This window comes from Gastrolobium bilobum, unplaced genomic scaffold (genome assembly GCF_033153095.1).
Source record: "Gastrolobium bilobum isolate Gb01-03AN ecotype WA unplaced genomic scaffold, APGP_CSIRO_Gbil_v1 utg16919, whole genome shotgun sequence".
Taxonomy (NCBI): Eukaryota; Viridiplantae; Streptophyta; class Magnoliopsida; order Fabales; family Fabaceae; genus Gastrolobium; species Gastrolobium bilobum.
Window position 1 is genome coordinate 203513 of NW_026897069.1, and position 14038 is coordinate 217550.

At 35.6% G+C, this 14038-nt stretch overlaps 2 protein-coding genes across 3 annotated transcripts; both read right to left on the reverse strand.

Annotated features, from left to right (window-relative positions):
* Positions 1–200: 200 nt before the first annotated feature.
* LOC133303839 (transcription factor GTE10-like) lies at positions 201–6872 on the reverse strand. Of its 2 annotated transcripts, XM_061503808.1 has the most exons (11): positions 6792–6872; positions 4858–6243; positions 4378–4426; positions 4118–4276; positions 2316–2389; positions 2148–2217; positions 1941–2021; positions 1747–1862; positions 1239–1305; positions 983–1113; positions 201–903 (listed from the first exon to the last, which is right to left on the reverse strand). In XM_061503808.1, the coding sequence occupies exons 2-11, from the start codon at positions 6175–6177 to the stop codon at positions 637–639; spliced, it is 2334 nt and encodes a 777-aa protein (XP_061359792.1). In that variant the 5' UTR covers positions 6178–6243; positions 6792–6872; the 3' UTR covers positions 201–636. The 2 variants fall into 2 exon arrangements, with proteins under 2 accessions (XP_061359792.1, XP_061359791.1); XM_061503807.1 differs by having other exon boundaries at positions 4858–6861.
* A 3698-nt stretch (positions 6873–10570) lies between these two features.
* LOC133303829 (zinc finger BED domain-containing protein RICESLEEPER 2-like) lies at positions 10571–12631 on the reverse strand. Its single transcript, XM_061503797.1, has 2 exons — positions 10996–12631; positions 10571–10602 (listed from the first exon to the last, which is right to left on the reverse strand). The coding sequence occupies exons 1-2, from the start codon at positions 12629–12631 to the stop codon at positions 10571–10573; spliced, it is 1668 nt and encodes a 555-aa protein (XP_061359781.1).
* Between the last annotated feature and the right edge of the window lie 1407 nt (positions 12632–14038).

The following is a 14038-nucleotide window of genomic DNA, read 5'->3' on the forward strand; positions in this document are numbered from 1 at the left end:
ATCCTTGAGCTTACTATGTAATTTTTAGTGACCTAAACTTTAATTGTGCGCAACAAAAATTTTGAAATTCAAGAAAATCGAAGACAAACTTGCCCGCATCACATTTGATACGATTAAAGCCTAACCTAATCACTGACAATCACCGTTTAAGAAATATCTAGTAAAAGAAATCTTACAACATCAAGGAAAAATTACATAGAAAGAATTGCTTTTACCTCGGCTCTAAAATATTTTACATTATGAATGAAGCTAACTATTCAAGGTCAGGCACAGAACGAGTTCCTTTTTACATGCAAAATTGGAAATATCATTATCGATACAAACTTTCATTCTAGATATCAAACCCCTTCAATAAATGGGGCTGCAAGCTTCGTATTCCACATTTTCAAAAACCATTTCCCAAGTTAAAACCAAATTTAATCAGAAAGAAGCAAAACCAAATCCAATAATCATCCTCTTGGCTCTACGCTTTTGCTATCCCATCAAATTTCATAAGGTGCCCAGCCAGCGTCAGACCATAGAAACAGCTATTATTGCTCCACGCTCAAAAAGCAGCGTCTCTAAATCCAGCAACTGTTCCTCAGAACCACCGTTTATATATTTGTTCAATTAGAGCAACAATCAGCGGGGAAAAAATCAATCAATTTCTCCTTCTTCTACATCATTTGATGGCCCAGCAGCACTCTGAGGCGGTTCTTCCTCCTCATCCTCATCATCAACCTTCATGTACAATCCTAGCTGTTCTAAGGGATTTCCCTGTAGCTTGAAACTCAATCCGTTTTGAGAATGTTCTGGGCTTGTCTCCTCCTTGAAACTTGGTGTATGTTCATCACCTACAGCACTCAGCATCTCTAGATCTTCCAAAAATTGACTGCTCTCATTGATGTCAACAGTTTTCTCCATCTGCAAACACAGATAATCAGTGAAACTTAACAAGCAAGTAGAACTTGCATCCTGACATATTCTCTTCTTTGAAAATTACCTTTTGCAAAGCCTGACGTGCTGCTTCTCTCTCCAGTTCCCTCTTTCTTTTGGCTTCAGCAGCAGCTTCTGCTTCGGCTTTCCTACGAGCCTCTTCCGCAGCCTTTGCCTCTGCCTGCAATCTAGCTTTCTCTGATGATCAAAAACAAAATTATAAATATCAGTTGAATCTGGAAAAAACCGAAAAAGTATTTTATGACACAGGGACTATTGCCCTATAGAACAAATATCACAAGGTGCAAAAATAAAAAACACACCCTCCTTCTGCTGTCTTTCAAGATCTTCTCGCTCTATCCTAAGTTTTTCAGGGTCCCGCTTTTCAACCTGAAATAAAGATTGAATTAACACACCAGGATTCAAATAAAACAGGCAATAATGTTGGCAAAGTTTCACAAAAGGCGGTGATGATGGTAAATTGGTAATTATCGTGAATGGATCCTTTCGTTTTCGAAATTGTGTTATCTCTCTCTTCATAGAGATTTAATAGATGGATTACAATCAAAATTTACAAGTATTTAGATAGAGATAGACAAAAAATTTCACATGACAAATTCATTTAAAATTTTAACATGAAACAATCCATTCCTGAAATTACCAGATTGCATACCTTGGCAGTAACAGAACTGCCCTACTGGTGAGAAGAAGAGAAAAAAACTAAACACTTCAATCTTTGATGTTTTTCAGATTCCTTGTTCCGCCCAATAGACCTGTTCTATTAATACAGGGAATAAAAACCGCAACTACCACATTACCACATTAACAAACCTTTTCAAGGGCTTTCTCTCGAGCTTTAAGTATAGTGTCAGCAAACCGGCTCCTTAGTAAAGCTGCACGGTAGAGCTTTTCAGGAGAGACTTGCCTCTTAGATGCAGCACTCTCCCCTAAAATGTTACAGCATGAAGGGTGAGACATTGCCCCAAAACTAACAGCAGACAGATTTCTTCATGTTTCAAGCTTACCCTCTTGACAGCTTTCTGGCTCAATTGTAACTGGCTTAGTCTGGGAACTCTGCTCAACTTGGTTATCCACATTCATTGAATCTATACAGGAAAGAGATGATGAGCTACAAGGCAACAAGGCCTGAGACATTCTCTTCAAAAGTAATGCCAAGAAACCATAATGTAAGCACATGGTTACAAAAAAACACCATCAACTTTGATACTAACCCATTCTGGTTTCTGAATTACCAGGCTCCCCTCTATTTTGATCAGAAGTCAAGCCAGATCCTACCTTTTCCTGGAATACATAATTTTGTAACAAAGATATTGGTCAAAGCAGAATAAAATTGCATTCTATCAAAACCATAACATCTAACACCATATGTATCCTGATACCTTGGTTGCGCTAAGAGGTTCTGATGCTTTAGCAGGATCTAGCCCAATACCAGATGAACTACCAGAGTCTGAATCTGTCGTGCCACAATTGCAAGAGTCAGCCAAGAATAACAGAGTCTAGGGACAATTCATTTTCAAGTGATTAATTTTGCCATCATCATAAGCCAAACAAACAGAAATGCCAGTATATACTGAATTTATAAGAGGAACAGTGAAAGAAACTATCTCTGCCTTCCTAATTCGTAATGCTATGCATAAGTAAATTGAATCCCCAACCATATTTGTAGAGAAATAACACTAGTAAAATACAGAAAAGTAAAATTGAAATGACAGACATTTTCTTTTATTCAATACATTATGGTACGTACGTAGGATGAACCAACAAGTTTTAGAAAATACAGTTTGGGGGGGGGGGAGGAAATCTAAGTTAAAGACAAATTAGCTGTAACTGAGTTCAACCACAAAAAGAGACCAAATGAAATACTCAGAAAGGACCAAATATTTGTATATAGCATCAGGTTTACGCTGCTTCTGCACTATCAGTTTTGTGTTTCTGCACTAATTTAGTGCATTATTGTACAGCACTACTGTGCTACTGCCTGCATCAGATTATATCTTGTTGAGTTAGAGGGGAGACATTATTATATCTTTATGGAAGAAAAGGTAAAGGGAACAACAGGCCCAAGAGGGTTGGACCAGAATCAGGGGTAGAAGGAGCAAGGCAAGAGGATCCAAGCTCAATGGTGGAAAGGAATTCAGCAGGTCATAAAGAAGACCCAGGAGAGGATCCAGGCCCAGGTGTGCAAGGGAATCTGAAGGAAATAGAAGAAGATTCTGGTCAGTGCAAAGAGTGAAGGAAATTAGTTGGAAGAGAGAGAAAAGTTGCTAACGGTTAGGAGGGATGGGTGTGGGGTTTATTATGTGAATAGAGGGTGTGACTGTGTGAGGGGGGCATGTTGATAGTAGTAAGTCATTTCTGGGGAGGATTGAGGATCCGTTGCGGACCTCAGGGAGTCTGTTTCTTGAGCCTGTATCCTAGCTTTAACAGAGTCTTTCTTGTTTCTGCTTCTTTTGATTTGTGTAAGGCACACTGCTCCAGCGTTTCTGTATTTGAATACACAGGAAAACATTCAGTTCCATCATAGGATAATTAGTTATTCTGTTAGTTCTGTTCGATCAGACTCCTAGGTGAGTCAGAAAAGCTTTAGCTCTATAAAATTAAATAGAGCTCTTGTACTCTTTCTGAATCTTGGTTACACATAATCAAGATCAATCCTCAGATTCTCTCTTTCTTGATCTCTCCCTCTCTCCATATTCTGATTGCAAAACCGTCAAAATAGTTTCTGGTAGCAACCACTTTGTGCACATGCCATGAGGACAAGGAGTTCATATTTCAAAATAGAAACAAAATATATAATTTATAATGTAAATTAAAGCACTACACAGATAAACACAATCAGAATAGCTACATTCCTCTCATCAGAATCCACTAACAGTACACCAGAATGCTAATTAGGGGTAAGGGAGGGGAAGCAACAGATAGAAAGGGAGAACCAAATTGACACTGGAATATCTTTTGTAAGAAGCTGCTATGTAAAATAGTTTAAGGACTTAAAACCAAGCACGTAAAATAGTTTAAGGACTTAAAATTTTTACAGAAATTTGGATTGTATGACAATGCAGGGGTACCCGTTTAGAACAAATAAGAATGAAGAGCAAATTCTGGGTATACATGTGCAATCCGAAGAGACTTAAAACATCCTGAAACAAGAAACATGTCAAAAGTATGAAGAAACACGAACCACTGGATGAGGTTCCAGATTCACTACTGGAGCAGCTTGAACTACTGCATTTACTGGTTCTATTGATTCCATCTTTCTCAATCTCTACTGGAGGGTAATCTGAAATAGGAGGATCATTCCCACCAACAATGTCCACATCCTCCTCAACTTGTTCATTTCCTGCATTTACAGTGAAAATAAAAGTTCGCAATTAGTGTCAATTATTGTGGATATTTCTACAATAACTACAAAAAATTTACAAAACAAGAAGCATAATATACCTTTACATGGTTGCATTGATGAATTGCTAAACCCCGATTTACTCAGGAGCTGAATAAAAATCAATCAAGCAAAAAATTGTCAGTCAGTATTCTTTATAGACATGCACATAATAATAGTTTAATGCACACACTCACATATACAAGCGTAGATCTACTAACCATGTGTAAAACTCTAATAACACACTCCACTGAATAAATCTTTATAAATGTCAAATTTCATCAATTCAACTGTTAGATTGAAAGTTATCATAAGGAGGATCAAGATCATAGAATTTTATAACTAATTGATCTACTTTATATTCATGTTTTACAAGCTTTTAGCATACATGATACACTTTTTAATTAGATACTTATGAATGTCTAGTTTCTTAAATTTGATAAGCACAATCAGCACAATAACATCACATGATTTGCAAATTGGATTAGTCACACAAACACACACACACACACACACATTGAGAGAGAGAGAGAGAGAGAGACCTCCATTTCACACTGTTCAGATTTTGCCTTGATTTTTTGCTTCTCCAACATGTAATCATCAAGAAGCTTCCGCAGTCTGAATAAGGTATCATCACTAAGGGCATCAATATCAATCTCAATTTCATCATCATTGGTTTGCCCTGCATCATGACTATGCTCTTTCAAGAAATCAACAATGGTTTCAGGCAACTCTCCAAGCATTGCCTCTAACTGAAGACTCAATTTCTGCTTCTCCTCGTCAGTCATAGTTCGTTTAACAGGCTCTGGCTTGACATTGGTATCATTTGATGTCATTTTCTTCTTTTTTGCAGGAGGAATTCTGCCAGAAATTTCAGTTTCTACACGAGAAACAAGTTTTGAAGGCTCAGGTGGGACACTATCAATGGCAGGAATTTTCTTCTGTACAGCCTTCCATCTCTTTTCAAAAACTTTACTAAGGGTCTCTGCCATGATATGTACATCATTTCCAGGTGGATTATAAGTCATTGCATTTGAGAAAGTCCGCCGTACATCAGCAGCAAAATCCATAGGATTTGAATATTCACCAGATGTTATTCTACGCTTTACAGTACCCAAATCCATTGGATGTTTGATGACGGTGAAATAATCCGGAATGTTCAATTTAACAACATCAACGGGTGTGTTAAAAACCCAACCAAATTGATGAGACATCAAATGGTTAAGTAATGTCTCACACTGTTTCATCAATGTAGCATATGAAGTCACTGGTGCGGCAGGTTTCACATATTCAAAATGCCCAGACATACTTCCCTTTGTCTTGGGACCATTACGTCCTGGTAAGGGCCTTTTCTTACCATGTGGCACTGATGTTTCCAATGTTGTATGCTGGCTCTGCAGCTGAGGCCTCTTCTGTCCCGCACTGCAGCTCCTTATGTCACTAGAGGGAGATAATCCAACAATATGCGAGTTCATACTGTCAACTTTCTTCTGAACTTCCCTTACTTGTTCAAGTTCCCAAATTAACCTTTGTTTCAAATCCTTTCTCTCAAAACCCGACATCTTTGATAATGAGAAATGTTTAAAAGGTACATCAAAACTACCATAAAGATCACCATTCAAACTAAGGCGTTTATTCTTCGGTGCACAAGAATCTGCTGATACCATCAGCTCTGTATCAACCCTTCCCGAGCTACCCAACCCTTCTGATTCACCCATAGTCTCTACAGCATGACGAAAATCAGGAACAAAGCCAGTAGCATAACCCTTAGAGTATTTCCGAGATTTCCCCATGATCTGTGAATGAGAGTACTTCCTGGATTGCTTTTGTCCAGCAAACTCTATAGGTACAGTTGGTGCCATAAGATAAAATTCCAATAACTACACATATCAACTCTGACAAAAAGTTCTGCTCCCACACAGCAATTTCTGAAAAGAAAAAAAATCCGAATTTCCAGATGCACAAATTAAGTCTTATACTCCGAAATGTAATACAAAATATTATTAAACCCAGTGAAGGGTGTACTTCATTCACACCCAATTGACTTATTTCAGTTTTATCGTTGACAATTAGCTTTATATCCAGAAATGTTAAACCTTTAAGCGTATAACAATAGTCTTCTCCGCTTTCCCGTTGCAATAACAATTACTACTTAATATCCAAGACCATTTTCTACTTAATATCCAAGACCATTTTCTACCAGGTTTGACTAATCGAAAGCAAGAAACACAAGTCTCCTCGGAATCCTTATTCTCAGCAGACCAAAATTGGCAAGGGCACCGTCATTATTTCAAATCGACCACAAAAATCAAACAATTAATCCAAGTATAAGAAGATGCTCTAACCCTAACATTTTCAAATCGAGAGGAAATTAAGATAGAGATTAATCGGAAGCATAAACCCTCGATCGAGAAAAAATGGCCGATCGAAGCAAAAGAAAATGTGCGAAACCCTAAGCAAGAATCCAATTCAAAACCTGGATGTCTAGCAGGACCACGCAAACGGAATGTGCCTCAAACCCTTACAACAACACCACCCTTCCTCGCTTACTTCAACTTAGAGAGAGAGAGAGAGAGAGAGAGAGAGAGAGAGAGAGCGAAACGAAATCTACACAGAGCCTGAGGTTGTTCCTGTACTTAAAGCCATTTTCGCATCCCCATATCTAACGGCACAGCTTCAACGAGTTGATCTTAATCGCACGGTCAATGATGCGTTCCCGCTTGCTCTGTGGGGACCCTATTGATTATGATATACAAGCAAGTAACTGCCTACGTATTTCCTATTACTAGTTAAGTAGTTATCGTTCGTATCTTTGTATTACGCAATTTATTTAAATTAAATATTTGCAATTATAATTTTTTATTTAATACATAAATATTTAGCATATTTTAAATTATTTTATTTTATTTTATTTTAAGTAAATCTTATAATTAAAATCTTATAAATAAATATTGATCGGTCTTTTAATGTTCTTCAAATCTTTTCTCTATAGTGTGTTGATTTCCTTCGTGTTTGGGATGCTGGAGTACCTCTCAAGTCTCAAGTGCTAATGAGTTGCTTCCACCATCACAATTTTGTTAATTGAGTAACTACATTTTTAGAAAGTGCAAGGTTATTTAATGCATGGATAATCAATTTCGTGGGGGACAAAAATAACTACTCCATGAATTTTTTTCATTTAATTTTTTGAAATTAACTCAAATCCTAATTTTTTTTTTTTGAGTCGAGTTAGCTTTCTTTAATATTCCATAAGTTTTAACTCTTTGAGTTGATTATGTGATTAATCTAAAATGCAGAATGGATCAAGTATGAAAATATTTAAACTTCTCTAAAAAAAAATGATATAGATTTTCTAAAATAGGAAAGGTAACTTTGTAAGCATATGTAGCACTGTAATGCTATGTTGAAATGCATGGTCAGGGACAAGAACAAGTCTTAGGAGACACATAATTGGACGAATTAAATCTCTGGACTTTGGACCATTCTTTTGTAGACCAAAAAGAAATAGTAGTTTATATAGAAGGGAGCCATAATATTTCTTTTGAGGAAAAGGAATATCTCATATATTATTTAATATAATTGTGTTATATGAAAGAATCTTAATTATTTATGAACTAATCAATGGTGTTGAAAGATGAGATAGAAAAAAACATTGGGGTAGAGAGTGACAAAATTATTACTATTAATTTGTCCATTAATAGTTAAGCTCTTTCCTATGACATAATCATATTAAATAACGGAATTACTCTCATCTTTTGAATAATTTGGCAACGTGAAGGTTACTAAAAACATGTCAACGATCTATTTCATTAAAGTTTTAAATAATCCCTCTTAGTTAATTTTAAAAGGATTATGGTTTCTCTATTTATGTAGCCATTAATAATTACACATTTTATTTAACTTCCTGTAGCAACCACAATCATATTGTTATCATCGCTAACTTGGAGGGCTATATATACTTCTATAGCAGCTTTTATATTGTCTAGCTTTGCTATTTGAGCTTTTTATTTTTGAGGGAGTGTTCTTCTTGAAGATCCAAATACCTGATGTTTTCTTAGTGGGTTCCTAAAAAGAACAATAATTGGTAATTGGTACTGATTCCCCCATCATATAAAAGTGGGTATTGAACCAGAGCTCACAAGATGATCTGAGGTGCGAGACTCGGGCAAAAGTTGGGTAAAGGAAAAGGTGTATGCAGAGGGTACGGTTCTGATGTATTGTGATGTAGATGGTGCAAAATGAAGGTTTAGGTTGCACTGATGAGGAAGCATGAAGGACAGGTCTCCATAATATATGTGACGGGGGTATACATAAATGGAAAAAATATTTATCATTTTAAAAAATATAAAATTGTGTCATTTTAAGTGTGAGAAAAAAACACAAATCAATTTCTTCTCCATAATTTCCATTACTGGTATCTTTCTCTCGTTTAAAATGAACAATTCTGTATCCTTTAAAAAAATAAATATCAAACCCTATTATATAGGTCAACTACGATTCTCTAGATGATGAATGTGTGATGCCAAGACCAGTGGTCTTGTGGGCCCCACTTGCATGTGTGAGCCAACATACTTCTCATGGTGAAGGCATGTTGTTGTGTGTGAGAATGAAAAGGAGGAGATTTGATGAAAAAAACGAACATGTGTCCTGTCATGGGATAGAGAATCGAGCCACGGAGTGGTCCTATAATGCACCTACGCAAAACATGTATGCAAGTCATTGTTGAAATTATGATGAGAATTTTCATATTATTTGTCACTAAATTTATTCACATGATATTACTTTTTAACATAGAAACGAAGCTTTAGTTTATAATACCTGTAACAACCCAAAAAATTATGTAAGAAAAATATGAAATTGTCATTAATTTTATTTAATTTAAGAAAATTCTAAAAACACTTTAATTTAGCGAACTGATCTTTGAAAATTTTAATTTGAGCTCTGGAGTCTTAAGTATGATGGTGGAAATTTAATTCCATAGCATTACATCCGTTTGAAAATAATTATCTTTAATTAATCGTACAAATTACTAATAAATTTTAAAATATTCTTTTACTCCTAATAAATATCTTTCATCGTTAATTTGCTCTATTTATTAAATTGTTTACATTTTAATTTCTAAAGAAGGAACCAAAGGATAATGGTGAGGAATACAAAGTTACCAAATTGAGGTGCAATTTGAGACGGATGAGTACAACTTCATGCATTGGCGTATATTGTTTGAGGAAAGAGAAGCATTCATTAGAGACATCAGTTGGTAATGTGAAAGTTAATATTTATCAACCTAATTCCCTATTATGATGCATTAAAAAAGGAGGACATGCAAGTAGGATCTTATACGGAGTTTTGTTGCGGAGGACTGGAGTTAATATTTATCAACCTAAACCCTCCACAAAAGTCTAACAGGGACGTGTAGGAGTGTAAATGGGCTGGGCTGGGCCGGGTTTTGATTTTTCTGGCCTAAGCCTATGTAAAAAAAAGTTAAGTCTATCTGGCCTATCAGCCTATCAAAGGCTTCGTTTATAGGCCAAGTCTGCTCTATTTTTAAAAAATAAAAGGCCTACTATGGCCTATAGGCCTTGTAGGCCTACCAAGGAGTGATTGAGTTATTTTTCTGGACATAGATTGTAAAGTAATAATTGAGAATCGTAAACCATAAATATATCAAATTTTGTGGACCCCCAAGCTCATAAAATAAATATATATAAATCTTGAATCCATCAACAAAAATAGATATATCCATCAACAGAAATAGATATAAAATAAATATATCAAATTTTGTGGACCCCCAATTGGGGAGTTGTTGAGAAAACACAACGAAGCATAGAAACAGAAATAGAGTAGTTCCAATTTGATAGAGCAAAGGAGCAGCACAAAACTGCAACCTGGCACATGGTTATACAACAACAAAATGTTATCTCCAGTTTCCCTGCTTTTACAACACATATCCAGTGGATCACTTACAAATACAAATTAAATATTAAACAACTCCTGAAATATTGTCATTGCATACCCAAGTTTAAATGTAAAAAGGTTAAGAGATACCAATCATATTCTCAAAGTGAAATTGTTCAGCAAGATTAAGAATTACATAACTTGAAGGTTCAATTCGGCTAAATCTTGGATTCCTCCAAGAAACACGTCCGTGCATGTGCCTTCTAAAAACTTGGAAAAACTAAAAATTGAAAAACTAAAAGTTCAAAAGCTTGCTTGTTGTCCATCAGATTCATGCTTCATCCAACGATCTACAATTTGTCACATCAGCCATTTCTCACTATTGTGCTTCCCTGTTATCACATACATGGCAAAGGAAAATATAAGGGAAATTACAATTCTACCATTAATAACTCAATCAAGACAAGGGAAAAGAAAGTATTATTGAAAGATGCTTCATCAATAACTTCATAAACCAGCAACAACAAGGTACCCATTACTCCACAATATTAAGTTGCATCAGCAATCAGCATGTAACATTACATGACAAAAATTACATGACAAAAAAGTGTAGAAATTTACATCTACCTGTAAACCCTTTAAAGCAATGAAACAGAGGCAACACAAGTCCATCAACCTAGCCATAAAAAAATAAGAAGGGAACCAACTATAAATTCAAACAAGCAGAAGCAATATATGAGAAAAAATAATAATTAAGTACTTAATAACAAGAATTCTATTTATACCTTTTATTTTTTTCTTCAAATCATACTTGTTTCGTAGCCAATCTCTGCCACAAACTAATGCTTGAATAGTCTCTTCGCCTAAACTAGCACGATAGGCATCAATTACTCTTCCACCAGCACTAAATGTGGACTCAGATGCTACTGTAGAAATTGGAACAGCTAATATATCTCTTGCCATCTTTGATAAAATTCTGTATTTCAAGCTGTTGGTCTTCCACCATTCCAAGGCATTAAAGGAAATGTGAAATTTTTCATCACAAATATAAACCCCTTCTTCAAGATAACTTTTTAACTCTGATTTTACTGGGGGAACAATTTCCTTTTCACGCACAATGCTCATGATTTTAGAAAATCCAGATTTAGGACCTTGAGGTGGGAGAGTGGAAGACAAGGATGATTGGTTCACACTAGTTTCTAGCTCACTATTAGAGACTGGCTCTTGCAAACCTAAAGCACAATACTCATTATACAAATCTTCTAAAGCTTGCTTCACTTTTTCAACATTTTCTTTTGCCTCAACTTCTGATTTGTATATAATTGGGAAGCAAATATTTACCACATGCAGTTTGCACCTTGGGTCAAGAACACTAGCAATCGCCATCAGCAGGTTGCACTCCCCCCAATACTTGTTAAATTTTACTTTCATTGGCCTTGCCATTGATCTCATAAAATCATCATTATCTTCAATTGCAGCATCAATTACTTCTTTAACCCTATAAACTTCAGGGAGATATAAATTGGTTGTGGGATAGTCACTACCTGATATGACATTAGTAACATGACTAAAAACCTCCAAAAGATTACAGACCTTATCAACTTTGATCCATTCCTCTGCAGATGGCAGGTATTTATAATATGGTTCCCTTTCCTTGTATTCCGGAAATACATCTTTGAATATTAAAGCAGTAGATAGCATTTCACAAGTTGAGTTCCATTTAGTAGGACAATCAATAACTAACTTTCTTTCTTTTACCCTCATCTGCTTAACAATATCACAAAAAGTCTTCAACCTCAAGTCAGATTGATTGACAAATTTAACACTTTCACGAACATTCTCGATTATATCTTTGATATGACTAAGGCCATGTTGCACTAATAAATTCAGAATATGAGCGCAACATCTAACATGAAATATGTTTCCATTAAGGACTAAATTGTTGCTTCTTGACAATGTGCTCTTGATATTTCTTATGCAAACATCATTATACGCAGCATTATCAACAGACACGGAAAACACCTTATTTTCAATCCCCCATGATTCCAGACATTTGAATATTGCATCAGCAACATCAACCCCACGTCTTGGAGGTGGCACTTTGACAAAACTTAACACTTTTTTTTGTAATTTCCATTCTGAATCAATATAATGGCCAGTGATGACCATATACTCAGCAACTTGGTGATTAGATCTCCACATATCAGTGGTTATACTAATCCTATTCACATTCATTAATTCAGCCTTAAGACACTTCTTTTCTGCCTGATATATTGCCATGCAATCACTTTTTATTGTTTGACGTGAAACTTTCTCAAAATCAGGATTTGCAAACTTAAAAGCCCACATCCAAACAGTGTCCTCTACAATGCTAAAAGGATACTCATGTACCATGATAGCAGTAGCAATAATTTCTCTCATCTTTATATTAGAATACTTACCTCTTGGCGTAAGGAAAGGGTTCAAGGCAGAACTTGTAGGTTGAAATGATATTGTTGACTGCTTTAGTCGTGATTGGTCTATTTTCCTTCTCAACCAGCTTTCTGAATGCCTCCTCAAGTGGCTAGTGCTAGCTCCACACCCACCCGTAGCAAATTTAGCTTTGCAATAATTGCAAACTGCTTTTCGTTGACCATTGGGGAGAGTAACTTCATGAAACTCATTCCAAACAGTTGATGTTTTTCGCCTTTTTTTTCTATGACTGAATTTTCACTATCACCAGCAGCTGCAGAATCTGATGCAGCTGCAGAATCTGCTGCAACTGCAGAATCAGTAGCAGCTATAGCACTATCGGTTACTTCTTCTTCTTGTTCATTCCTTACTTGAGGTTGATTGGGGTCACTTGGTACGCTAACAATAGCATTACCACTTGGACTTGGAGCAGAGTCCATTTTCTATGCCTATAAAAAAAGGTACAAAAAACAGAGCAATCACAAACCTGGTGAGAGATGAGACATATATAACGAGACAGATATATTTATTGGCAGCACCAAATAGAAAATCAAATTACAGCTATCCAAAAAAAAAAAAAAACCCAAATTACAAAACTATATATATAGCCAGGAAAGCCTTTAGATGTTAAGGTTTAACTAAACAAATTTCAGTGAACAAAAACAAGATCTGCTAAAAAAAATCCTGAAGCAAATCTGGGGCCTCTTCTAACCAATTTGGAGGAGATTAGACTATGTAAACATTAATGATTCAGTGAAGGTTGCAGACTTGCATTGAATCAGTGATCATTTAGTTGTAAAAAAACAACAATAAAAATATGACATCAACTATGTACAAAACAGATAAACAACAATTGAATGGTCAACAAAGCTTACGGTTACTCTCTAGTCAGTGCCTTCCACATGCAGCAAAAACAGCCATAATGAAAATTGAATTAAGATAGGAACATAAAGGCGAGAAAACTTTAGATGAGTTACGCCAAAAAAATGCAGATGCCATATTTAAATATTTGTTAACTTGGATTTGTAACATACAGACCAAGTTAAAATCTTAAATCCTAATATCAACGTACTCTAAATTAATTTGTCTATAAAGTAAGTAAATAAGAGTATTTCTACTCTTAAGTTTTAGTTAGTAAAAATCACAATACATTTTCAATTTAATTTTAAAAAATGGATATATGCTGGTTTGTGATTCCTGATTACTGCATTTTCATGCTCTATGATGAATGTCAGAGTACAGAGTGTAGAGAGTCACGGAGCAAAGTGCAGAAACTCATTCCAAACAGAGGGAAATTGATTTTAGTAAAGTACACCAAACAATAACCGATGACAGACACCACTTTCTGTCTCTCCCCTACATGCAGCACTCCCCATT

Bases quoted from the DNA above. Each gene is read 5' to 3' on its own strand.
- LOC133303839 (XM_061503808.1), bottom strand. From the start codon at position 6,177: ATGGCACCAACTGTACCTATAGAGTTTGCTGGACAAAAGCAATCCAGG. The intron at 4,277-4,377 runs GTATATTATGCT...CTGTAAATGCAG, and splicing joins ATCAATGCAACCATGTAAAG to GAAATGAACAAGTTGAGGAG. The intron at 1,863-1,940 runs GTAAGCTTGAAA...GTAACATTTTAG, and splicing joins GCCAGAAAGCTGTCAAGAGG to GGGAGAGTGCTGCATCTAAG.
- LOC133303829 (XM_061503797.1), bottom strand. From the start codon at position 12,631: ATGAGAGAAATTATTGCTACTGCTATCATGGTACATGAGTATCCTTTT. The intron at 10,603-10,995 runs GTATAAATAGAA...ATGTGATAACAG, and splicing joins TTTGAAGAAAAAAATAAAAG to GGAAGCACAATAGTGAGAAA.